Genomic DNA, 26201 nt, shown 5'->3' with positions numbered 1-26201 from the left:
CCTGTTTGCCTACTGCTGGCCGCTCAGCTTGTTGCAATAGTTAGTGACACAAAAATCCATGTCCCAACAGCATCAGTTTTATCTCCCTCTCCCCTTGCCCAGAGATGTCATTTCAGCTGAGCAGGTTTTCCAAGGTGCTGGCTTGCTACTACTGTAAGCCTACACTTTCTGGAGAGGACCAAGGGGATGGAGAGTCAGGACATAAAACACCCCTGGAGATGCTGGGGATCGAACCCAGGACCTCCTGCATGCAAAGCAGGCGCTCTTCCACTGAGCTACATCCCCTTACAACCTGCTGAGGGGTGGGACATACACTCGTCCCAAAATGTGCCCTTGACAAGCACAGCCCTGTTACCCCCTGCTGCTCTGAGATCCTCAGCAGAAAACAGCATTCAAACCCTCTTACTGGGCCACAGGCTGGGATGGGGGAAGTGGAGATTGCCTCTCAGCGGGGACTAGTCCTGGACCAGGGCTGCACCATGGGACACTGCCCCTCCAACATCTCTGCAGTCGATGGGGGCAGGAGAAGACTCGCTGCAGGCATTGCTCCCACGCTCTGGCCCTCCCAGGGAAGGTCAATGGAGAGGAACAAATCCCTTCCCCGAGTCTCCTCTGCCACCCTGTGCAGCACTCCTGTGTGCAGCACATCTGTCCCTGACACCAACAGCAGGAGTGAACACGCTGAGGGAAATGTCCTCCCCAGGTGAGGTGCCCACAGCTCCAATCCCTCCCTCCCCAGGGTGTGCAGTGGAGGGGCCACGGGAGCAGGTAGAGGTGATCCTGGGCAGGGAGCTGCCCACAGCCCCTCACCTGGTCACCAGGCCTCCCCCTGCTCTGCTCTGGCCACCAGCACCTGGTGGTGGGTGAAGGGCAGCATCCTCTTCCCCTTCCCTGGGGCTGGGGACGTGCCTGGCCTCAGGGACATTCCCACTCCAGCAGCACTGGGGACTGTCCTGATGCCAGTGGTGGGGTCTCTGTGGCGCAGCAGGGCAGCGCGTTCAGCTGTTAACCGAAAGGTTGGTGGTTCGAGCCCACCCAGGGACGGTGCCCCTTGGTGGGGTGCCTGGAGGACTGTGCTGCCCGGCATCCTGGCTTTTGCTCATGGTCCCCATGCACTAGCACCCATGGTAACCTGTGGTAACCCCGTGGCTCTGGCTCAGGCTGGTGAATTGCTCAGGGAAGGACCTGTCTCCTGAACCAGGGCTGCTGTGAACAGAGGGGTCCTTGCTGGTGGGGCTGGTGCCACTGACCTTCCCATTCACACCTCTGTGTGTGCAGAGGTTGGTCTTACTGAGGGGTTTTATGCTGGGACGGAATAGGAAGGGGGATTGACAGTGTAAGGATCAGCACCAAGCCCGAGACACATACACTTTACTATGGCTAAAATACAATAAATCAGGGCTTAGTGAATGCTGTCCATTCTGTCCTGTGTCATCCTCCAAAGAAGAGAAGAGAGGGAAACATGAACAGCCACAGATGAACAACAACAGCATGGCGAAGAGGTGGCCAAGAGGTTACAGCGATGCACTGCTAATCTATTCTGCACTGTGCACAGGGGCTCAAACCCCATCCTTATCAAAGATGATCCTGTTTCTGGCTCAAGACCCACCTGGAAGGAGTCTTTTGGGGTAGTGACTGTCCTGCAGTCACTGTCCCTACAGACTAGCATTTTCAAGCTCATTCTCAAAGCTGGCAAGACAATCACCTTGTTTGCATGGACAGCCCCTTCCTCTCACCCCTCCTCCCATTTGTGTTCAGTCACAACAAAAGCCAGGCTTCTCTGGAGGTACATCCCTGGGGAGCCAGCTCTGGGACAGCAGATCTGCTGGTGGCTGGCACATGCGTGTTGCTGTGGGGCGTCCTTTCTGGACCATGTGGGATGGCCAGAGAAGCTGGAGAGCAGCACGGAGGATGCACATAAGTCCTCTTGACCCTGAGCTGAGCTGAGCTGTGCCCTCCCCATCCTTGATGGAAAGGACTGAAGAGGGAACAGCAGGTGTCCACACTGGGTGGTCCTGTCTGCACATCTCGTTCCTGAATGGGGAGAAGGGAGGGTGCAGTCCCACGGGGCAGTGAAAGAGGCCATCTCAGTCCTCGCCCCAGCAAGTGCGTGGGGACATGGGAGAGATTCTGCCATCTGCCTGATGCACAGACAGCTCTGCCAGAGACCTCTGTGGCAGGGTCAGGCCTTCCTCCACCCCAAGCACAACCTCGGGGGAGAGGACAGCCCTCTCAGTCCAGTCGGTGCTCGATCCTTGGCCTGACTTGTTGCCTGGAGAGAGGCTGAGACTGGAGACAGAGCAGCATGCCCTGGGTCACAGCTGCAGCTGAGACCTGACGGGAGAGTAGGGTTCAGCAGCAGCAACAGCTGGCAAGAGGACCAAAGCAGCTTGTGGGGTTGCAGGAGCAGGTCCTCTTGCTCTGTGCAGGGACGGGGAGCTGCAAGGTGCTGCAGCTGGACTGGACAGGGCAGCCTGATGCGTGAGTGTGTTTGGGTAAGGAAACACACACTGGGGAGGTTTGAGATGTTTGTGCTGTGAGCTGCTGCTGAGGGGACAGAGAACATAAAAGCAAAGTCTGTGTGCAAGGTGCAGGAGAGATGACCTTCGGTCTCTGATCTGGGCCTGTTGTGAAGTCACAGTTTTACAGTCAGCTTTTAGCCTCCTGCTAGACTCCTGCAAGGGAGTCACTGCATTTCTGTCCTGTCTTGTGCCCTTTCAGCAGGAAGGAGCCGATTCAGAGGGATGTTCATGAGGGGTCCCAGATGGAGCCCTCTCTGCTGTTTCTCTTCCACATCAGATCCTGCTTTTCCCTTCCCTTTTACACCTCTGATTCCAAACACCAGCACCAAGAAATCTTTGGGGAATTGATCACAACCAGAGATTCAGCATTTTGTAGGAAACATAGCTCTCACTGAAGTCCCTGCTGCATGGCAGCTGGTTAAACAGCCTCCTCCCTGCAACTCACATTCAGCACTTGTCCCTCTACATCTGTGGCTGGGATGCCGAGGACAGCCCCCACTCTGTGCTGTGCTTTGTCTCTTGGGCTACAAATCCCCTCTGTTTCCATAAACCCAATTTTCTCCTTCTCAGGCCCACTGCCCTTGGGAGGGGAGTGGCCAGGCTGACTACCTGCCCCTCTATCTCCATCGGACATCTCCCATAGCATTGCAAATGAGGGGAAGAAATTACCATTGGCAGAGCAGGATACCTTTAATGCAATCCTACTATGAGGTTTGGCAGGTCAGAACAAATGAGCCTGAACATCCCTTATGACCTCAGCTGTTACTCTCAGCATCAGCATTCACTTGAGCTTCCCCAACAGCCGAAAGCCCAACTACGGGCCTTTAGTAACAGTGGGACTTCACTTGGACCACAAGCCCCATTTTCCTCAGGGTTCCTTGCCTCTTACGGATACTTCTGGAAAATGGCTCCAGAGGAAATACTGTGGTTTCTTCACATGACTTCTCCAAAGGTGCTCTTCTGGCTTCAGTTGCCTTGCTTGTCTTGTCAGCAAAATACATAGGAAAGGAAGATCTTCCCAGGGGCTCAGATTGGAGGAAAGACAAGAATCCCTTCCCCCATTACTCTGAAGTGATATTCCACCTGGAGGGCCACAGAAAAGAAACAGCAAAGGTTATTACTGGCATCTGTTGTTTTCCAGGGCACGAAGGTCATTTCTCACTATCTCTTTTGCCCCTTGCCTTAAGCCTGCCTGTCAGCACTCTTATGCCCTTCAGCTAATACTGGCAGGTCTGACAATCACGTTTTTGATGTGATAAAAGGAGCTAAATGATCACTGAGCTAAACAGAAAGTGCCCATGCCCTGTCCCTGAAAGGCCCAGCAGGTACATTCCCGCTAGAAACAGGGCCAAAGAGGGCCTTCTGATGTGTTTCCTGAGAACGCACTAGTGACAAATGCATTGCAAAACTAGAGCAGGACAAGGCTGGTCAAGGGCCAAATGAACACACAGGAAGGGGTCTTTCATACCCCCTGCCCCTAGAAGTCCTTAGTGCACAAGGAGGACCTCAGCCAGTAGCACGTACCTGTTTTGGCATCTTCTGGATTTTTTTAACCAGTTTCTCAGGTGGGGGCATGGCGTCAGCACTGTCCTTCCTCCTGCCCTTCTCCACCTTCTGTGAGGAGCTCCCTCCGATGGCTGGGAGCACACTGAAAATACACATTGTGGGGAGGTGGTGTGAGCACAGCGCGAGTTTGGTCTCCACTCTGTGCTCCCAAGCTGGGCGCCTACTTCTGCAGCAGAAGGCAGTCCCGCAGCAGAATGATGTGGGGTCGACTGCCTGTGTTCACATCCACAGACACAGAGATCACCCCCAGCTGAAGCACCCAGGGCTCCATGATGTGCTTGGAGGAACGCTCAGGATGCCCAGGCACAGGCTCTCTCTCGAGGCAGCAAGGAGAGGAGCAGGGGCCTTTACAAAGACAGGCTCTGTGAGACACACTTACCCCATCCTGGCAAATGTATTAAACACTCCTCGATGGTCCCAGCTACCTTGCGCTTAGGTATGGAAAACTGATTCTTCCTGGAGACCCAGGGTCAAAGAAGGAGAAAGTGATCAGGGGTGTAAAGGCAGTCCTGCCATCGTGGGATCAGGAGTCACTGTGCCATGTGAGAAAAGGCATTCAGAGATGCCCTAAACCTCGTGTCCACAGGAAACATCTCACCCTAAAAAGCACAAGGCTGCAGGATCACCCTCCTCCATGCCTCCAAGTGTCTCACCTGCCACGAGACGCTTTGACCTCAGCTTTCTTCCCCTTTCCTTTCTGCATATTGGTAGCTGTTATTCTGGGTGGAGGATGCCTCTCCCTGAAGAGGAGACGCTTGGCAGGAAGAGTTCCTGCAAGCAGGAGACAAGAAAACACTTCAGGACAGCATTGTGGAGACCTTTGGAACAGGAAGGATAGGCAGATGCGCTCAAGCTTGTGATAAAACTGTGAGGCAGGCCTCAAGCTGATTCCTTTCAAAGCTTGCTTCCTGGGTGGTCTTTGGTCTTTCCAGACACTGGCTTAGACTATCTGTCTTTTCGTTTTTACTGGGCAATATCTTTTCTTGTGGAATTGGTTTTCTCATGTTCTATCCCATTCACTCGATGGAAAAGGGGGCTTGCTGGGATGTCCTGGTGACCGAACAGAGCCTCTCTGGGGGCCATCATTTCACACAAGGCAAGCCGATCCTTGGATCAGTCTACTGATCTCACATGCCTACAACTCCTCTGTTGACACAGTCAACACAAAGGCACTGTTTTGGGAATGTGTAGGAGAGAGTAGGAAAGAAAGGTTAGAACACCTTGCTTTGAAAATGAAAGGAAGTCTTGGCACAGGCTACCAGACTTTTTAACCATCTGACTTTTCCCATCCTGAGTCCCTTGAGAGTTCCCATATGGGTAAGCAGCATCACCTCCAGTGCCTCATGCTACCCCTGGGAGCCATTGCACTGGAGCCTTGGCTCCAATGCCCTACCCAGCAGCACAGGAGGAGAAGGCACAAACCCCTGCCAGGAACCAGCTGTTCCATTCCCTTTTTGCCACTCGCGTTGTCTTTTCCCATCTCCTCTTCCTGGCTGGGCTTCGCAGGTGCCACAGGTGGTTTTCTAGCTCTGCTCTCAAGCTTGTACCTGGAAACAGGAAAAAAGACACCAGTTCAAATGAAGGACACCACACTTCCTTTGCACCTTGTGTGAATAAGGGGGACACAGGGGCATTTGGGAGCTACTGTGAAGTCCTCCTTTTTGCAAAGCAGAATATACAGAACATACCAGATTCTGGAGGAGCATCCTAGCAAGCTGAGTGACATCATGAAGACCTCCAGAGCCTGGAGGGGTGTGAGTTTCCTCCTCAGGCTCTTCAAGAGCTTCCCTATCCTTCCTTGTAGGAAAGCTCATTCTAACCCAGATCCTCTGGGCTGCCACTGTGACCATCTATCATCTCCTGTTCATGTTCATGTCCAGGCAGAACAGGCTACTCTCCTTCCCTACAGCTTCCCAGCACTATTTCTAACTCCTCTCTCACCCTCCAAAACACTCGCAGGCCCTCCCAAGCTGATGTTTGTGTATCTGTAAAAAGGAACCTCCATCTCCCAGGCAGGTAATGGAACAAAACACTGAGCACAATGGGAGCCAGCACAAAGCTCTCCAAAAAACCCCACTGGGCACAGGCTCCACTTGGGCCTAGACAGGCCTCCCATCAAAAAAACCTTTGACCCAAGAAAATACATGCAGGACACATTTCATTCACACAGGTCTCTCAGAAGACATGGAAATGTCCCAAGCCAGTGACTAGTATGGACCTGTACTTGAACTCACATTGGAAAGAGTTATTCTCAAATGACTTTCTGAACAGCCTTCACAAGCGCTGGCAACACAACGCTACCAAACATGCCTTGAGAAGCTGCTTGCTTGGCCAGCCAGGGGCTAAGAAGCAACAAACCATACTCACTCAGGAAAGACAATGACATGACCAGACCAGGTCTGAGAAGCTGCAGTTTCAGTGCCCAAGAGGACTGAATCCCTCATCTCTGGCATCTGCAAAGGTGAGAGACACATGTGAGATGAGGCCAAGGAAAGTATCTCATCGCTCACAGGGGCAGCAAACTTTTCCACTGCTCAGAGAAGGTGCTGCCTCTCTGAAATGTTGAATCTCTCTCTTCCTCGCAGCAGCCCCTCAGTTATACAGCAGAACAGCTGGAGGGAAATACATGAGAAAGGCTAGGAACACTGCTTTTTGCAAGGCTGAGAATGCAGAGACTCAACCCAGACACCAGGTCTTTCCTAATGCAGGAGTCAATGGAGGCAAGCACAGGGGAAGGCATTTCACTAGCCGGGGGTCCTGGCTGCTCCGTTTTCTTTCCCTGCTGGCTTGAGTTGATGCCTCCTGAGCTGAGAACAAAGGGCTCAGACGTGGGGTTAACCCCCACAGTCTCTCCTAACATTCAGACGGCTGCCTGTGCACCATGGAGGAATAGAGAGACGCAGCCCTTCCTTTCCCTTTGCACAGAGGGTTCCAACTATGAAGGCCAAGTCTCTGGTGTCTTTTTAAGGGGCAGGTGAGGGTCCTGCTCTGGGACCCACTGGGAACAAAGGCTGGAGAAAAGGCCCTGGCCCAGAGAATTGACTGAGAAGGCACCATGGACTAAGTGAGAAGGAAGAGACAGAGCTGGGAAGCAGGCTTGGGCTACAGCCTGCTTGCATCTCTGGCTTAACCCTCAAGGGGCTCAGCTCAGCCTGCTTCCACACCTCCCCTTTCCAGCTGCACCTGAAAGCCCAGGCTGAAGCACAGGGCTGCACTAGAGACCTGGGCAAGGACATTGGGCTCCAGTGAGTCTCTCTGTGACATGCTGCAGCCACCACTAGCAGCGGGCAGGTGCACACTTCAGGACAGAAAGACTCCCTGTGTGCTGGTGAGAGTGTAGGGCCCTGGGAAGAGCTGGTCAGCACAACTAGACCAACACAGCAACAGCAGCAACAGGGCTCTGGCCCCACCTGGGCCTTGCTCTGCCTGTGCCTCTGCTTCCTGCCCAGACAGTGGGGTGAGCAGCGATCTCCGCACAAATAAACCTACACAGACACAGACCTAAAAACACCACTGAGCAAGAGGATGAGAGTGAGGAGATATTCTGGCCAGCTGCTATATGGGAGAGAAGACACATGTGCAGGCCCTCCAACTTCAAAGAGAGAGGACTGAAGTCACCAGAGACTGGCCAGAGATGTCTGACACCCCAGATGGCCCAGGCAGGAGGAGGAGGGAAGGAACTCACTGTTCCTTCACCACACCACAGTGCAAGGGCATCCCATGAAGGGCTCAGGCCAAGCTTCCAAAGGGACGCACATGTCCCTTGATGCCTAGAAATATTGTTACCTCGCTTAAGGGGAAGCTGTTGAACTCACTACCTTACCATCTCAGACATGGCCAAAGGACACATGGGTTCAAATGTGAGCCTGAAACAAGGGGGCACTAAACCATGGCTGTCTGGAAGATGGGAAGTCTACTGGGAAAAAAAACACACAAGACCTGCCCTTTCCTTGGACTTTTTCCCGAAGCACATGCAAGCAGTGCATGTGGCTGCATGAATCTTTGGGTGGACCCAGTACAGCCTATTCCCAGGGTCTTCTCTGCTGCCAAATCCTCTGAATGCTCAAGACAAACTGTCCAGGGAGCTGGCATTACTCCAGGCCAGGACTGTCCATGCCCCTAAACAGGTCATGGCAGGCTAACAGAATTGCATTCACTCATGATTTCAAAAGGACCACAGGTAGCACTGCAGAAATGGAAAGCTTACCCCAAGAAGAGCTTCTAGCAGCTGCTCGGTCCCATTCAGCCTTCTCAGAAAGTCTCTGTAAAATCTCATTTTCACATCTACCCCTTGAATAACAAGCATGCCAATGTCCTTCAACACAAGGGCAGCATTCTTCCCACTCTCGAGGCAACAGGAGAAAAGATGCATGGTCTCTTCTATGCAAGCCTCCACTGCTTTCCAAGGAACAGAGATGTTCGAGGCTACACGAGCATACTTCAGGGGCTCAGAGAGCTTATGACCTAGGAAGCAGCAAAAGAGCAACAAAGTCACGAGCGCAGCAGGCTAACACAGAGCATGGGCAGCTTTGAGGTCTTCAAGCAAGACCCTGCCACAGAGCTGTCGTCTTTAAACATCTGGGAAAGCTCCTGAAGGAAGCTGATATCACTGCTCCCTAGGAGAAGTTCAAAGCACTCTACAACCGGATGTACAAAGTGCAATGGGCCAAGCGCAATGCTTTCTTCCCTACAGACATAGAAAGAAAGGGCCCTAGCCATCTCGTAGGACCATGAGGCATGATGGCAGGACAGGGAGAGGAGAAAGGGGGCCAGTTCCCATGCTGAGGGAGTAGGTGCCAGGTCATGATACTTGTGCCCACACTCAATGCCTTCCAGGGCGGGAGAGATTTAGCTGTGCCACGTCACATGAACGCAAGGAAGGAAAGAGGGGAAGGAAAACACAAGCACTGCATGACACCCCTTCAGATCCTTCTGGCCACCCCCAGCACCCTCAGAAGTGCACAGCAAACATCCCTGCTTCTGGTGCCAGAGGTCCATCTCCAAGGAGTGCCAGACTGATGTTGCCATCACAGAGAAGATGGAGTCCTTTCAAAAGAAAGACCCACTCCAAACACAGCTCGGAGCTCCTGCTGCCCCACAGGCATCACCAATGTCCACTACCACTGCAGTGCTGGCAGCACTGACCAACCATCTCCACAAAGCTGGCCTCTGACGGCTTTTCAAACACACTAGTTTCCCCATCTCCATTTCAAGGCTCTCTACAGCTGCCTTGGACCCACTTCTAAGTAGAAGGAGAGTGCAAGAGCCACCATGAATGCTGGTATTTGCCTTTACACGGTCTGGTGTGGCAGTAAACACAGACCAATGGTTTTAATGAAATCTGATGAGAAGAAGCATCCCCAATACCTCTGGTGTGTAACCAGCTGTTAAAGCAAGGCCGAGAGAAAGGGAGTCTACTTGTATTGTACATGAGGATGACAGGATAATTAAAGCAAATGAAGGTGTTCTCAGGACCTGGTGAAGGAACTCTGGCTGTCTAACACTGAACAGCAGTTATGCACAGCCCACAGATGTCCCACGCGGAAGCCAAAGTTTCAGCCTGTCTCCTTACCAGGAACATAGGCCTTATCATAGGTGAGGCCGTGAACCTCTGCAATATTCTTCGAAAGACGGAACACGGGTCTGCGAACTGTCAGAAGACCACGCTTCCCACCACCAGCTTGCTCAGTCACAATATCAAAGGTCCCAAGCCGAATAACTCTGACTCCCTGAAAAGAGGAAGGAAGAGAAGAATTACGAGACTGTTAGGTGGACAGGCTGGAGACTTGTCAGAGCATGGGGCTTGGTGCCCTGCCTGCTCCTGCCATACAAAGGGGACAGATGGAGCTCTCTGGGAAAGAAAGCTTTGGAGAAGCCTTGGAGCAATTCTTTGTAAGAACTTTCCAGATGCTTTCCTCCCCCTCCTCTTCACCCTCTCAAAAAGACAAGTCAAAGCCAAGACGTCATCCCTCACACACATAAGAGGCAGAAGAAGGGTTTGGTGGGGAGGCCCAGGATGGCAGACCCACCTGGTTCAGCATCAGCTGATGAACAATGTAGTTAGCCACACCTTCCCAGACAGCAAGGGTCTCTGGAAAAGAAGTGAAAGACATGTCATGCTCTGGGTGGGCCAGCTCAAACCATTCAGCACATGCCTAACCAAGGAGATGACAAGTGCAAGCATATTCAAACCGCATCCCCCTCCTCAAACACACCCCATTCCCTGGCAGGGGCGGCAGGGCTGGGGTGGGCACTGCCTTGAAGCTATAACCTTTTGTCTGCCCCCAGGAGGGCTCTGGAGCTGAAACAGAGGCATTAGGACATGCACATCCTGCCACGGGACATCCACAATGTGTCCCTGAGCTCAAAGCCTGCTCTGCCAGTCTGGAGGCACAAGGAGATCCAGTGGGAAGGAGCTAGAGGCAGAGGCCCGTCTCCCAGACAGAAAGCCCCACTGAGCTGAGTCAAAGGCCAAGGATTCATTTCCAGCACAGGTGTTTCCGACGGCCTCTCCAGAGCCCAGCAGGAGCTGCAGGACCCCTCAGCCTCCTTCACACAGGTCTCCTTTCCTTCCAGATGCAGATCTCCCCCTCATCCCTCCCTGGGGATATTGGCAAGGGATTTCCACCCCTCAGAGCACAGTGCTGTGCCCACAGTAGTCCGGGGGCTCAGGGCATCCCCAGGCTCTCCCCTATGGGGCCAGTTTCCCTGTATGGGATCCCCGCACACACAGGCTCTGCATGGCCACCAGAGCATCTCCAGCTGCTTCCCCCACCTGGAGCTCGGGTGGGCCATCCCCACTGCAAGGCCAGCAGTGACCCTTGGGGCAGGGACTTCTGCCCAGGGGGCCCCAGGATGGCAGGGGCAGCATCAGGGCCAGGACCCAGCAGTCCTGGTGGCTGCACTGGCACCTGAGCCAGAGGGGACCGTCAGTCAGGGCTCTTGGGGCACCCACCAACTCATCCAGCCTCCCCCCAGCACCAGGGTTTCCACAGCCATGTCCAGAGTTAATGATCTCTGCCACGGCTCCCAGGAAGGACATCCTGAAGGCCTTACCCTGGCGGGGGAGCGCTGGCACCCTCTGCCCACGCCGCCTCCCCTGGCCAGCGTCCCAGAGCTCCATCCTTGTCCTCCTCGCCCTGGGTCACCCCCGCAGCGGGAGGTGATGAGGAAACAGCTCCTCTCCTCCTCCTCCTCCTCCTCCTCCTTCTCCTCCTCCTCCTCCTCCTCCTCCTCCTCCACACGTCCCGCAGCCCCGCACTGCCCCGGCCTCCCCTCGCCGGCTCCCGCTGGGCTCGGTGGCTCCTGGCAGCAGAGCGGTGCTGAGAGCAGCCCCAGCGCCTGGGCTCCCCCGGCCTCGCCGGGACGTGTGGGGAGAGGCCGTGGCCGGGCGGGAGAGGGGAGCTGTGGCTGTGACCCGGGATGTCCTCTGTGACCACAGCCCATGTCACAGAGGGGCACGTCCCCCCCTCGCCCCAGGGCCCCGGGGGGCCAGGGCTGGCCCTGCAGCAGTCAGGGGCTGCGTGGGCAGTTGGGAGGCTGCCGCTGCCCCCACGCAGGCCCTGGGGCAGGGATAACCCCACCGGGGTCCCGGCTGGGCTGGGCACTGTGGCTGCGCTCACCCCAGCCGTGGTTCCCATGCGGGAACCCGGCTGCAAGGGAGGGCAGTGGGCACCCACCCGGGGGGGCCCTGCAGCGGGCAGGGGTGGGGTGGGGTGGGGTGTTTGGTTTGCACTCTTTTTTGGTTTAAAAAGGTTTCTGTAGCAGCCCCTCACTGTGCAGCAGCAGGACGTGACCCCCAGGAGCACCCACAGCCCTCCCAGCCATTGCTGCACGCGGCCCCGGGCCGAGCTGGGGGCAACTCCTCCCCGGCCCCTCTGCACCGGGATGAGCAGCAGGACGGTGCCCATCAGTTGGGACAAGCGGCAGGATGGTGCCCATCTGCTGGGATGAGCTGCAGGACGGTGCCCATTTGCTGGGATGAGCAGCAGGATGGTGCCCATCAGTTGGGACAAGCAGCAGGATGGTGCCCATCAGCCCCACTTGCACCCCACTGCCTGGGCGCTCCCGGCCCTCCCGGCCCCCCAGTCCCTGGACACCTGCCCTGGCTCTCGCCCCACTGAAGGAAGCAAACAGCAGGGTGGGAGGAAAGTCCTCATGGAGAAGTCAGTGGTCATACAGTGCCTGTCTGGAGAGGTCAGACCACAGTCAAGAAACACTAAACAGCGTTCACCATGCAGGGAAGCTATGAGCAAAGTCCCACAGCGACCAGCGCTGGCATCTGCCCTCCAGGGCTCCTTCACACACCCCACACCCCTCCTGTGAGGGTTTTGTGGTGGGCAACATGTGAAAGGCTGCACAGAAGGTTAAACAAATGGATAGCAAAGAGCTTCACCAGCCCCTCAGCACAACGGTACGGACACACTTCCAGGCCCACGTCCCATAGCCTCGAGCTGCTGGAAACAGGGAAAGTCTGCTGGAGGGGGAAGAACAAAAATCATTCTCTTGTTCTCCTTGTTTCTTGGACACTTTCCCTCAGCACCTGCTAGCAGCAACAGGTGGGACCGCTGTTAGTGGGCCAAGAATCATCATGAACAGGGCATATGCTGGATCCAAAAGCTCAGGCAGCACTGTTTTGCCTTTTTGCCTCCTCCTACATAAACACCATTATAAAGTAGATAAAAAAAGAAAAATATTTATTTCTGAATAACTAAACATACCAGTATTGTACTTTTAATGGCCGTGCAAGGTAACACCCAGGAGGAGATGGGGCCAGGAGGGGCTGGACTGAGAGGGGAAGGCACCACACAGACCCAGCCCCGACCTCCCCAGGCACCGCATTCGCTGGGGGCCCAGTGAGAGACCCTTGCGATTGGGGCTGGCCTCACTCCATCATTACACCTGCCCTCCCCACCCCTCGTAGGGCTGAAGCTGAAGGTTGTCCGTGACCAGCCTCTGGGGCTGGGGGTTTTAACACAACCTATAGTGCACAGGCAACCCAGTGTGCGCACACACACAGTGCACACACGTTTTGCAAACACACCCCACAGCATGCACATATATTCCAAAGTGTGTGTACACACACACACACACACACACACACACACACACACACACACGTAGTGCAAACACTCTGTAGTGTGTGCATACCCCAAAATGTGCACACATACTCTGGAGTTTGCATATTGCATAAACACCACAGTGCTCACACACCCCACAGTGTGCACACATACTCCAAAATGTGCACGCACACACACACACACACAACACAGTACGCACACACCCCACCATGTGCACACATACTCCAAAGTGTGCGCATACATCCCACAGTGGGGGCGTTCACCCCAGTGTGCGCCCACACCTCAGGGCAGGGTCTCGGGGAGGACCTGCCTGGCCCCAAGGTGGGGCTCCAAATGCACCCATGAATCCATGAGTCCTGAGTCTCTGGGGCAAGAAACCACTGTCCCTCCCAAACCACTTTACCCTCTGTGCCCCTTGTCTCTCCCTGTCCTTGCCGCCCTTGGCACAAATATCATAGTGTTGCTCTGTCTTTCCCACCTCTCTGTGCTGCCCTTGTCCTTCCCCTTGGACTCTCTGGGTAGGGGGAGGTTCAGATGCAATTCAGACACCAGCCCTGTGGGTCCTAGCATGCAGACATGTCCTTGACATGGAGGTGCCCAAGTCCCCCTCTAGACTGTGGGGCTCTGGGCAATGCATTTTGGAGGCTGGGAGTGAGCCAACTCTCTCTTCAGGACTCCCCATCTTTAGGACATTGGACTATTTCCCTGGGGTGTTGGGCTGGGCTGCAAGCTGCCCTCCAGAAGGGCACAACTCTCCCCTTGCATCTGGGTGTCATCTCACTGCCCCATGGAGAAGCCATCTAGGTGCTAAGGCCGTGACAATGCTGCTGGGCAGCTGGATGTGGGCAGCTGGAATGAGCCTGATGTGTTCCTGGCTAGAAGGGGAGGGCTGAGACCCCCCCTCAGGTGCTCTGAGAAGGGCTACTGAGCTTGGAGATCTACACTTTAGGACTAGATTCCTCTGCTCTCAGCAGTGTTGTTTCCTTTTAGGGTAGCATGAGTGCAAGTGTCCTCCACTTTGGGGGCACAGGGCAGCTGGGAAGAAGAGGGATGGACAGGCCAGCTCTCCTCCCTCTGCACCAAAGACACAGTGAATCCTTTTGCCCCTCAGGAATCACAGCTCTTCACTGCTTATCACTGCCAAGTGCAGTTGCAGTGCTGAGGATCTCTGTCACCAAGAGTCCTCCCCAGGGATGACAGGGGAATCTAAAAGAAAACAAACAAAATCCTTAAAACTATGAATGATCCCCCACTGTGTTCGGGGCAGAGTTAGGCTCGGGTGGGTACAGACGGGTGAGACCATGGGTCCCATGTCCATTAGCAGAGCTCAGCTCCCCTGGCCACAGTCAGGGTGTGATCTCACACCCCTTTCCTGCGAGGGTGGCAGCCAGCGGTCACCACGGGCTGGTCCCTTCCCTCTGCGGTGCTCCAACACTCAAAGCAGAGCAGGAGCGGAGGGGAGGAGAGTCCGGACGCAGCTTGTGGGGACAGACGCGGTGCTCCCCCGAACCACCCCCGCTGCCACAGCAGGCGTGTCCTCACTGCAGCCTTCGCGTAGGGGCTGCAGCTTTCCTGCGGACACATCCGGCATCACCAGGAGGACTTTGTCTTTTCAGGGCTATTCTCCTTATTCCCACACCGTCCTGCGGTGCAGCAGGACACCGCCCGCCCCGCCCCGCCCCCACCCCTCCGCCCCGCCTCCACACCAGCGCGCATGCTCCGACCCGGCCCCGCCCCTCAGGCCCCGCCCCACCTCCCCCGCATGCGCACTGCCACCCCCGCCTCACCGGCCAGTCCCACCCCGGGAGGCCCCGCCCCACCTCCCAGGAGCCAATGGGGGAGCACGGGGTGGGCGGGACTTTGGGGCTGGAGGCGTCACTTCCGGAGTGGGGGGCGGGGCTGGGGGTGCTGCAGCTGCCGGTGCTGGAGGCTGAGGAGCTGCCGTGTGCGGGGCCGGGGACAGAGGGCTGGGGACAGAGCAGGGCCTCGGCGGAGGGAAGTGTGTGTGGAGCGAGACACCTCGTGTGGGAGCTGCCGTTCTTGCGGCGGGTGTGAGGGGGAAAGGGAAGGGGCGGCCCCGAGCGGGCGCTGTCCTCGCCGGGCCGAGGAGCAGGCCGGGAGCGCGGCCTGGCGGGGGGAGCGTTGTCAGGGCACTCACGGGTCAGGGCCCGGGTTTCCCGGGTGTTTTTCTTCTCTATCCATCCGTTTGTTCAAATGTCATGTGTATAAACTTACTGTTGTCCCAATGAGGTTTTTTTCCATTTTTTTCTTTAAATAAGAGGTCACAAGTCCTTTTTTTAATATTCCTGTCACATTCTTATGCAAACATAGGAGTTTTGTAATTATTTTAGAGGAGGTCCAGGAATTTGGGGAAAGCTTGTTTTGTGTTGCAAAACGACAAGCTCTGCTTGTGACCTGCGACCAGCACATGTCATAAGAAAACGACTAATGAGGGCAAGTGTGGAATCTTGGACTTGAAACTCTAGCCAGTTGCTTGCTTCGTTTCTGAGAAACTTTCACATGCTGTTTGAAGGGCCTGTTTGCCCGAGTTCAGACTTCGTACCCAGCCAGTCAGTATTAGGAATATGGTCAGCCTGCCAGACCCATGCATTTAATTGTCCCTGAAAGTCGACTGGTGGTTTTTCTCTTATCACTTTCCCATCTGTCAGGGCAGGTATCAAGGGAGGTGAAACTTGGGGCCCAGAGTGGTCTCAGAGAAAGGATCTGATCGGGTACAGAGTCTCTATTACCATCCTGGATTGAATGGCTTTAAAGCACAATGAGCGTGGGATACCGTGGGTGTCGGTTGTAGGTCTGCCCCTTGAAAAGGTGGATCTTTGGTGACAATGAAGATATGAGTTTTTGGAGGAAAAGGGATGTATATGAGGAGACCTTCAATGTCTGTGTGTTTTCTTGATCATCAGAGCCTGTGTTGCTTTAATGGGGACTCCTTCCCAAATGGGGACAGTCTCCTGACTAGCCTCTAAACTGCAAGTGAACATCTTTAAGGTGCCAGCTCAGTGTGCTGGTGTTTAGTTTGAGTGGGCTAGCTCTGCATGGATGCAGATATGGTTGCAAATGTTCATGTTTTCCCTTGCAGGTTAGCACCTAACTCTCAGTATTCCTCCCCAATGGATGCCCAAGGAGGAGGAGCTGGTGGCTTCCCCATCTTCCAGCTAGTGAAACTGATGTAGAGAAAGGAAAGGGCTTCTGCCAGGTTTAGGTGGAAGAAAGTGGGAAAGGACGCCAGCTCTCCCTCCTCTCCCAGTCTTGCTGCTCCAGAAGAGTGGTGCTGCAAGCTGACGGGATGTTTTCCCTTGTTCATGTGTGCAGCAGAGGTGGTAGCCAGATTCAGCTCTTCGAAAAGCCTTTCTTAACTGGCAGGTGGCTTCTTCACAATTGAATGTGACAACATGGAAACCGCCCATTTCTGTCTTTCTCTACTTCTCTCAGGCATTACAGAGCAGCAGAAAATGCTCGTGACCAGATCCAGCCAGTGAAGCAAGCCAGTGCAGGGGTAAGCTTGTGTTGTTTCTTATTTCCTTTTTAGGGAAAGCTGATTGACTGTTTTCAACCAGAAATACCTGCACTCTTCCTTGTATGCTGTTGAGTGAAGAATGTTCTCATGCCAGGTGTTATTCCCAGGGGAAGGGGGAGCATTCTTCAACAAATGGCACTTTCCCAGAGGTCTCGTGCTGTCATTTATTTTGTTTCTACGCCATTGTGAATATATGAAGAAAAAGCAGTATTTAGGAGGCATGACTTATCCCACTTCATCTGGGCAGCAGAAAACAGTCTAAAGAAGAATCTGGTCCCTTTGTGGACCATCATCTTTCGTCCAGATGAAGACATGGTCCCCTTGGCCCCTGGGGAAAATGAGGAAGAGGGTGATTTATCCGAGGTGCTCTGCACAAGTGAATCAGAAAGCAATAGATTTCCTCAAGGAAGGCTTCCCACAGGGGAAGTGCAGAAGAACAGCTTAGACTCTGCACCTTTCTGCAAGGTGTATACAATTGTCGGAGACTGATAGCACCCCCTCCGTTCTTTAGCTCTTTGCAGTTATCACTTCTGTTTGTCATTCCCCATCAGAGCTGCCATTCCAGCTCTAGAAATGGGGCTCAACATGCTTTCACTCAGGACAAGTTCTGTCCAGTTTCCCTTCACGCAGTGCTTGGATAGAGCAAAGAAATAGATAAGAACTCAGTTTTGCAAAGCCAAAAGCTTGGGCCAAATTGTTCCGTTCTTGCTCAGAAATGCAGCAGCTGCGGTCTCATCCTGGGCATCATCTTGTTCTGGTTCCAAGTGTGGTTAACATACTGCGCGTTGCCCACACAGGAGAGACAGTTTAGTACTCCTCCTCAGTGCATCATAGGGAGTGTGATCTCCTTGTAGTTCCATGCGCTTATTGGAGATTCACACTGCTCTCTGCTCATACGGGACACTTGAGGAACAATACTGCAACTCCAAAAGTGTCTGGCAGGTCCTGCCTCTGCCTCCTGCCTGCTGCACAGTGTAAGCCTTGGCAGGTAACTCAGTGTTCTCTCACGCGTCAGTTGTGGTGGCATTCGGGGAAAAAGCCAGAAGTGGCTGCCTTCGAAAAGACTGGAAGTATCAAGTAGGTGGGTGTGGGATATGAAGGTCCTGATGCCCCCAGAAAGAAGGAAATAGGAATTGAGAGCTAACAAAGGTGAATATGTTCCACCTAATTTCAGTTGTCAAGAGCGTCTAAAGCTTAGGTGTGAGCTTAATCTAAGCTGAGGTCTGAGCTGAGACCTAATCTCTGAATCAGGCAGCTAATTCCCCTGCACTAGGCCCCTGGCTGTACACAAGCTTTGAAGATTGTTGTCTGTTTTAAGCTTTGTTTTCTTAATCGTAGCATTGTAGACCAGGACTATGGCTGGGAAGTCAATGGTTGGAGCTTTGCTGTGGGAGCTAAGAAGATTGTTCCTACTTTCCATCAAGCTGGAGAGGAGTGGTGAACAGCCTCTCTGCGAAGGATAGTGCCATGTCATACCCAGCAGCACAGTTTCAAAGGTAGCTTCCCTTTGATGTTTTTCCCATCTGTGCAGGTATTGTACTTCTGCCAGCCCCAGGTCTCACTCGCCTGAGTGCTCCGGGGGCCTCACCTGCTCTACGACAAAGTCTGAGTTGTGTTTGGGGGCAAATCCTGGGGCTGTCATTGCTGGGCAGTATGATCTTAAAAACACTGTCCTCTCTCCTTTTATTTCCCCCAGCTCCAAGCCCAAAAACTAGACGTGCAGACTTGGGAGGCTTCTGGGCAACTGATAAATTGCTGGACCAGCCGTGCCACTTTACCAGCAGCTGTTTCTTTCTTCCTTTACAGGAATGATCTTCTCAATTTTGTAGATTCTGCTGTCTTCAGGGCTCATGTTTTGAAGTTCTTCAGGGTAAAATGTCTCCTTGATGGTTTTGTGACTGAGTCTATTAAACAGGACACGGGTATCTGACCCCTTCTCTCAGCTCCTACCATACAGCTCACAAGCTACATTTCCTTACTCCACCGTGTCCCTGCCCTTGCCTGCTAGCTGGGGAGGTGGCTCTGTGGGAGGAAGTTCATGTGTCTGTGGCAGAATCTGAAGCCCTCACAGCAAAGCATTTTCTCCAGCTCTCAAATCTTGTTTCTTTTTTTCTTTTTTTCTTCTTTTTTTTTTTTTTTTGGCAGGGAGGTGGAGGGTTTGGGCAGAAAAGGTGTTCTGTGTCCTTGGAAAAATGAAGACCCCAGGAAGAGGCTCTGCCTTGGCTAAACTGAGGTGTTTTAAGTGCAGAGAGCCACAGGTTGGAGTGCCCTTGCCATCCCTGAAGAGAATAAGTTGGTTTTGCAGTGGGATGCAATTCATCCTGAGGAAGATGCCTAGGAGGAGATTCAGTGCAGAGAGCTGGACACCTAACTGTGGGTGCTGGTGCGGAGGTACCTCCCCGTGAGCTGGGTAGTAATCTCTCCTGGAAATGTACTCAGTGCAGAGGAGTGGGGAGTAATTCCAGAGACCAGCCTTCCATTGCTTCAGCAGCTATCGAGTGCCATTTTACATTTCCTAGGATGTCCAACCTGTTATCTAGCTGTTGCAGCAGTGGTGAGTGGAAGTTCAGGGATAAGAGGAGCAGGAGTTGTGTAGTGTGGCTTGTGATTTATGCTGAAGAGGCAACAGTGGGACTTGGGGGCTGGGGATCAGTTTTTTGCTCTCGCATGGGGTTTCTGGTGAAGACGTTGGGCCCCAACAAATGGGGTCAGGTTTCAGGGGTGCTGCAGGCTAGGCCTGAGGAATATCAGGAAAGTTGAGGTTGCAGAGATTGTATGTCAGCACTGCGAGGCAGTGCTTGAGGATGGAGGATAATGTGGGGAGAGTTACACAGGGCTGGGGCAGCAGGGATGTGTCGACTGCACTGAAGCAGACCATTGAAACTCTGTGTGTCTGTGTGTGTCATTAATGGAAGAGTGGCCGCACATCAAAAGTGCTACTTGAGGGCAGAGCCGTTTGTCCCTTTCCTTTGTCTTCCTGCAAGCGATGCCTGTGATGCTTTGGTCTAATCAGTGCCTGGGGAGGGACATGGATTTCCGGCACCAGCTCCATCTCTAACAGCCCTCAGCAAGCCCCGTTAAACCTCCAAGACACTTTATTCCTGTGATTTCACTTCACACTGTGTGACTTTCCCCTGGGAGCTTGTAAGATTGTGGGAACCACAGTGAGCTTGTCATTGCCTCTAATCTGCAGGGTGGCTAGTAGGAGAACTTAAGAGTGTTGTTAAGTACAAAGTTTTTAATGAGCACGTGATGTAATCTGGTTTCATTTGTTTCTCATGTTTAAGCCTAACAAAGTTACACTAACGTATTTCAAATGAACTTCATGAATGTCCTTTTCCAGTGGCGATCTAGTGCTATCCCATGTAATATGCGTGGGACAGTGGGACGTCTGTTATGAAATGTAGCCTTCTAGGGTGCACTGATGTCCCAGAATTTCAGGCCTTCCTCTTCCTGCTGGTTCTAGTTGTCTGCATGATGATTCTCCTTGGGAATATCCACGTTTTTGTGCTGGTGACTGCGGAGCAGCATTCCTGTCCTTTCAATCCTGCCAGGGATAGGATGTGTTAGTATCCTATTCATGAGATTGGGAACCCCTTCTGCCACAGAAAGACTTTCTCAGCCATCTCCTTCCACCTCACTGTAGTAAAAATTTTCTGCAGCAGCCTGGTGACTGTGTATCTCTTACCAAAACCCAGCACCCTGACAAACCCTAGCAAAGGGTTTTCTGTCTTTTACACAGCCCTGCCTCTTCTAATCAAGATGCTCAGGTTGCCATTGGTAATCCCATCCCCAAATACTGTGTTTAGGCTAGCTGGGAAGCAGGTACATGAATTATATTCACAATTACAGCAGAAACAAATCAGTGCCAGGTGTGTCACAAGTGCTGGGCTCAGCACTGGGGAAGGAGCCTAGCGCAATCCCCCCATGTCCCTCTGAGGCCCACTGCCACCACGCAGGCAGCAGCACAGCCTTGGTGCCAGGGGCTGGGGGAGCACAGCCAGGCTTCTATGTGACACGGCCCTTGGGAGAAGGAGCAACCTGGAGTGTGCCAGTGCTGGGCCTGTCTCACTGCAGGCTGCATAGGGGCTAGTCCCTGCCCTCACAGTGCTTGCTTACCAGGGGACCTGTGTCGCCGGTAACTGCCAACCCTGGTCCATCCCTGTCCTGTGAGCAGTGTAGGGGATTAACAGGGCTTGGGAAAGGGACAGGAGTGTCTGGGAAGCTCTCACAGCCCTGTGTACACTTGATGGCTGCAATATGCAGGCTCTCACCTTCTTGGCTTCCTTGGTCAGGTAGTGACCTCTCAGTTTTCTCCTTTTTTCTTCTGGGCAGTAGCCCATTGCCCCAAAGGGAGCCCAAAGGAGGGAGGCTGCAAAAGCCTACAAGGACAACAGATGCCTTGGTTGTGGGGTTCCCCACCTCAGATGTGAGCTGGCTGGCACACGGGGCTGAAGACCACGCTGGCGCACAGCCTTTGTGGCCCAGCCTTTTCCCAGAGTGTCATGGGCCCCAGCTGAAAAGGCAGGCGCTCCTTTCGGGAAGGGCTGCATGCACCACACACCTGCCCCAAGCCTGAGGTGAAGGGGGCGTCTCAGTGAGGCGGTGGGGAAGTGGAGGAAGGATGGGTCTGCTTGGTGGGGCCGGGAGAGAAGCAAAGATGGTCTCCTCCTCTGCCCACGCCATGGCTGCTCCGATGAGCGTTTTCGGGGGCAGGAGCTCAACCTCACACTGTGCTCCCCCTGGAGCCCACCACCTATGCCCACGAGCACAGCCCCCGCCAACATCTGTGGTCTCAGCTGTGTGCTTAGCTGGTACCTGAGCACCGATGCCACTGCTTGCTGTGTCCTGCTCTGTGTGGGCGTCCGACAGGGCTCTCCTGGCCCTCTTCTGAGCCTGAAAAAGAAAAGGAATTATTTGCAGGGCAAGGGATGAAGCCAGCCCTAGTCCTGGAGAAGGGGTGAGGATCCCCCCTGCCCGGCCTACTCCTCCATGCAAGACTCTGGGGATCAATCGCATCAACAATCGCAATCGTGTTGGGTTGAAGGGAACCTCTTTCTCAGCTCCCAGTCTGTTGCTTCCAGAACTGCAGGCATCCAGCGGAACATGCCGCATACTGAGCCATGCTCAGCCTTGTCCTGTTTCTTGGTTAGCAAGGTCTAAAAAGGCCTAAGCCCAGATTTGGCCTATGGATGCTCAGAGGCTCCTTCTGGAAAGACCTCCCTGACCCTGACCAGGAGCAGTGCACAGCATCTTTCCTGGGAAATGCGAACAGATGCACATGCGAACAGATGCAATGCGAACAGATTTTGAGAGGGGATCTCATCAACGTGTACAAGTATCTGAAGGGGGAGTGTCAAGAGGATGAGGCCAGCCTCTTCTCCGTGGTGCCCAGCAACAGGACAAGAGGCAATGGGCAGAAACTGAACCACAGGAAGTTCCATCTGAACCTGAGAAAAAACTTCTTGACTGTGAGGGTGACAGAGCATTGGAACAGGTTGCCCAGAGAGGTGGTGGAGTCTCCTTCCCTGGAGATATTCAAAAGCCGTCTGGATGTGATCCTGGGCAATATGCTCTAGGTGACCCTGCTTGAGCAGGGAGGTTGGACTAGATGATCTCCAGAGGTCCCTTCCAACCTAAACGATTCTGTGATTCTGTGATTCTGTGATTCTGTGAACAGGCACTTTGCCATCCCTGCCCATCACATCTCACTGACTGGGCTACTGTTAAGGTGCTGTGAGTCCCGCAGAGCCTTCTGTGCCTCCAACACCCTGACACAGGCTCCTAGATGTCGGTGCAAGCACTAGCTCTGAGTCCCATCAGGCTGGAAGCATTGTGGGACCCGCTGTGCCTTGGTTGGGCGCCCCTTGTTCAGCTCCACCAGGAAAGAGGCCCTGGTGCCATTTCCTGGACCAGGAGTGGGGCAGAGCTGCCAGCATGCTGTGCTGCCCTGCCTGAAGGCCTCACCGGCTCTGTATCCTCCTCTGCAAACGGCCATCTACGCTGCTTCTGCCTAGGAAGCCTCCATGGCGTCCTCATGGCTGTACTGGCAGGTTGTCTGTGCACTGCCTGCAAAGAGAGGAAGGCCAAATTATCAGGGAGAATCACCAGCTGTCAAGGTGCTGTGGCCACCGCACAGCCTTATGGGCCTCCAGCACCCCCACACAGACTTCTACATGTCCCTGCACACACTGGCTCCGAGCCCCAGCACGCTGTCAATGTGCTGGCACCCTCTGCACCCAGCTTGGCCACCTCTCCTTCCGATCCACAGCAAAGGGGCCCTGCTCCCACTTCCTGCCACAGCAGTGGCATGCAGCTGCTACCACACTCTGCCACCCTGGCCCAAGCCCTCACCAGCTCTGCTCTCTCCTGGGCAGAAGGCCTTCCCGGGCGCTGCTTTTTCAGGACCCTCCGTGCTTTCTCCCTGGCCATGCTCGCAGCTTGCTTCTGCGCCACCTGCAAAGCCACCAAGGGCACATTGTCACCGAGCATCACCAGCAGAGCGAGGGCAAGGGGCTGCTGCATCCTCAGCACCACTGTGGGCACACGACCAGCCCCACACAGGAAGTGCCACACCTTCGGGACGGGCGCTTGCTGCTCAGGCTGCATGCCTTTTCCAGAGGCCTGCCCGTTTTCCCTGTGTGCCTGGAAAACATGCACGGAGGAACCCATGGCCACAACCTGGACAAGCTACGCGTGCACACAGAGCAGCACACACCTGAGCATGTGGGGGTTAGGAGCGGCACTTACGTCCTTGCTGCTGGGTACGGAGACCGGGACTGGAAGTGGGAGGCTTTCCAGGCTCTACAACAGAAGAAATTGGTGGCACAGGCACTCAGAAGGAGCCTTCTTTGGCCCTTTGGCAGGCAGCTCCCACGCACAACATGCCTAGCCCACCTCAAGGCACCCAAATCCTTAAGGCAAGAGTCACAAGCCAAGAGCCCAAGAGCCCCGACCCCTTTGCCCTGACTCCCACCACAAAGGGTTCCCACCCACGGCCCTGCTAGGCCCTCGCCTCGGGCCTCTGCCGCCTGCCTGCTCCCAAGTAGCCCCCCTGCAAAGCCTTACGAGCACAACAGATGCCTTGGCTGGCAGGGCTCCCTGCATCACAGGGCAGCTGGCGGGCAGCACACGGGGCTGAAGACCATGCTGGCGCACTGCCTTTGCGCCACCTTTCCCCAGAGTGCCTAATGCGGGCCCCAGCTGCACGTCAAGGCCCCAGCGGCAAAGGCAGCTGCTCCTTTCAGGAAGGCCTGCATGCACCACGTGCCTGCCCCAAGCCTGCGGCCAAGCTGCCGTCTCAGGGAGCCAGTGGCCAAGCGGGGGAATCATGGGTCTGCTTGGTGGAGCCGGGAGAGAAGCAAACATGGGCTCCTTCTCTGCCCACGCCAGGGCTGCTCTGCTCAGGAGCATTTTTGGGGGCAGCAGCTCAACCTCACATCACCCTCCCCCAGCAGACCACCACCTCTGCCCACCAACAGAGCCCCAACAAAGCCCTTCCTCACAACCTCTCGCGCCTCAGCTCGCTCCTTAGCTCATACCTGAGCACCGATGCCGCCGCTGCTGCTCGCCGCCTCCTGCTCTCTCCCGGGCTCCGAGGCGACCCTGCTGGCCCTCTCCACAGCCTGACAAAGCAAAGGAGGCCTTTGCAGCGCAACACAGCACGCCAGCCCTACTCCTGGCCAACGTGGTGCCAAGCAGCAACAGCGCCCCTCTGCTCAGCAGCCTCCCACCTCACCTCGCTCCCTTTCCAAGGGCCCACAAGTGAGCCCGCACCACAGCCAGCCCACCTCTCTGCTCCCACGCCAACTACAGCCTCTCTCTCTTCCCTTCCCTCCACACCAACTACGCAGCTTTTGCCCTGCACCTTCCCACCACAAGCAGGGTCTTCCCCACGGTGCCGAGCTCCCTGGCAGGTGCCAGGCACCTGGCGCTGCCACCGCCAGTGCCACCCCTGGCCCACCCATCGGGCCCACCTCCCCGCAACCCACTCGCCCTCCTCTCCCCACACACCCACACACCAGCCTCGCTCCCTCCTCCCTCCTCCCACCATGGCACCCATGCCCCCACCGACACTGCCGCTCCCTCCTCCTGCTGCCTGCCACCCACCACCACTTCCAGCACCGCCTGCTTGCCCACCGCACAACAACCCGCCCCAGTGCCCTTAGCAGCCCCCCGCCCCTACTCCTCCAGGCAACACCCCTCCTGGCCATCAAGCACTTCCAGGCACAAAGGGGCCATCGGCGGTGCTGCGCTCAAGGCAGCCCCGCTCTCACCTCCCAGCCTCTTCCCTCCACAACTCCACTAGCAACGACTTCACCAGCCTCAGACCACATTTGCCCTGCACATCCTCAGAAGCTCCTTCCTCAAAGACCTCCCGCACCCCCACCGCCAGCACTGCACACCAGCCTTGCTGGCAAACTCCAAGAGCCACTGCCCCATCCTTGCCTGGCCCGGCCCGGCCCACTGCTGGCGCACAGCCGCCAAGGTGCTGTGGCCACTGCAGAATCTTTTGTGCCTCCAACACCCACCCTCACACGGCCTTCTCCGTGGCCGCTCAGATGCTAGCTCCGAGCCCCATCACGCTGCCGGTGCTGTGGGGCACCCACTGGGCCTGCCTTGGGTGCCCCTCCTTCAGAGCCACCACCAAAGGGGCCCCCGGGCCATTTCCTGACACAGCACTGGCACACAGCTGCCACCACACTGTCCTGCCCTGGCCCCAGCCCTCACCAGCTCTGGTGGCTCCGCGCCAGGAGGCTTTCCCCGCCGCTGCGCCCTCAGGAACCGCCGCGGTTTCTCTCTGGCCGTGCTCACAGCTGCTCTGGCGGCCACCTGCAAAGACACCAAGGCCACATTGTCACCGAGCATCACCCACGCAGGGACAGCAAGCTGCTGCTACATCCCCAGCACCACTGTGGCCTCGGCACAAGCCCCGCACAGCGGACGCACCTTCGCCACGCGCACTTGCTGATCAGGCTGCATGCGGGGCCCCTCCCTACCTGCCTACACCTCATGCTGCTCGGGCCAACGGGCTCCCACCACGGCCACCCAACACAGCCGCCCTCCTACGCTCACCACCATGCCCACCTCTCCCCACACACACACCCTTTCCCAACAATTCTCAGCAAACCTCCTCTTCCCCTACCCGCTCCAACACTCCCACCTGCCCACCACCAACTCCTCCTCGCCCACTTGCCGCCACCCACCACAACACGGCCCTGCTCCCACCTCCACCCGCCCAGCCTCACCCTCCAAACGCCTCACACCCCGCAGCACCAACGGCCTCGCCACATCACCCCCAAACACAGCCCTTCCCCACGCCCATGCAGCACTCGCCCACCGCCGCCTCTACTCTTGCCTCCTACCCTCCCTCTAACACGCACACCAGCCGCACAGCCTGCACTTTTCACCCTCTTTTCAACAGGCCTCTTTTTTCTGTGGGCCTAGAAAACCTGCACCGAGCAAGCCGTGGGCACACCCTGGACAAGCTCCGAG

The 26201-nt window shown here is 55.3% G+C and overlaps 1 protein-coding gene, 2 long non-coding RNA genes and 1 other non-coding gene across 4 annotated transcripts; 1 reads left to right on the top strand and 3 right to left on the bottom strand.

Moving 5' to 3' along the window:
* Positions 1 to 213: 213 nt before the first annotated feature.
* TRNAA-UGC (transfer RNA alanine (anticodon UGC)) lies at positions 214 to 285 on the bottom strand. Its single transcript has one exon. It is a non-coding gene; the product is annotated as a tRNA-Ala (tRNA).
* A 2910-nt stretch (positions 286 to 3195) lies between these two features.
* Positions 3196 to 11248, bottom strand: LOC138063476 (coiled-coil domain-containing protein 81-like). Its single transcript, XM_068923112.1, has 8 exons — positions 11145 to 11248; positions 10118 to 10179; positions 9661 to 9817; positions 8296 to 8552; positions 6456 to 6541; positions 5511 to 5635; positions 4047 to 4859; positions 3196 to 3605 (listed from the first exon to the last, which is right to left on the bottom strand). Exons 1-7 carry the CDS (start codon positions 11209 to 11211, stop codon positions 4738 to 4740), a joined length of 876 nt encoding a protein of 291 aa, XP_068779213.1. The 5' UTR covers positions 11212 to 11248; the 3' UTR covers positions 3196 to 3605; positions 4047 to 4737.
* A 5220-nt stretch (positions 11249 to 16468) lies between these two features.
* LOC138063484 (uncharacterized) lies at positions 16469 to 19091 on the top strand. The gene is made up of 4 exons (XR_011137060.1): positions 16469 to 16685; positions 18045 to 18202; positions 18513 to 18576; positions 18852 to 19091. It is a non-coding gene; the product is annotated as an uncharacterized lncRNA (long non-coding RNA).
* Positions 19092 to 20131: 1040 nt separating this feature from the next.
* Positions 20132 to 23137, bottom strand: LOC138063493 (uncharacterized). The gene is made up of 4 exons (XR_011137071.1): positions 23061 to 23137; positions 22674 to 22775; positions 21525 to 21602; positions 20132 to 20253 (listed from the first exon to the last, which is right to left on the bottom strand). It is a non-coding gene; the product is annotated as an uncharacterized lncRNA (long non-coding RNA).
* Positions 23138 to 26201: the final 3064 nt, after the last annotated feature.

The sequence above is a fragment of the Struthio camelus genome, chromosome 32 (genome assembly GCF_040807025.1).
Source record: "Struthio camelus isolate bStrCam1 chromosome 32, bStrCam1.hap1, whole genome shotgun sequence".
NCBI lineage: Eukaryota > Metazoa > Chordata > Aves > Struthioniformes > Struthionidae > Struthio > Struthio camelus.
The sequence above is the reverse complement of the archived record's forward strand: the minus strand, read 5'-3'. Positions and strand labels throughout refer to the sequence as shown.

Excerpts from the sequence above, each read along its gene's own strand:
- LOC138063476 (XM_068923112.1), bottom strand. The coding sequence starts at position 11,211 with ATGGAGCTCTGGGACGCTGGCCAGGGGAGGCGGCGTGGGCAGAGGGTG. Across the intron at positions 10,180-11,144 it reads GCCAGCGCTCCCCCGCCAGG|AGACCCTTGCTGTCTGGGAA; the intron begins GTAAGGCCTTCA and ends CTTCTTTTCCAG. Across the intron at positions 4,860-5,510 it reads ACAGCTGGTTCCTGGCAGGG|GAACTCTTCCTGCCAAGCGT; the intron begins GTTTGTGCCTTC and ends TCCTGCTTGCAG.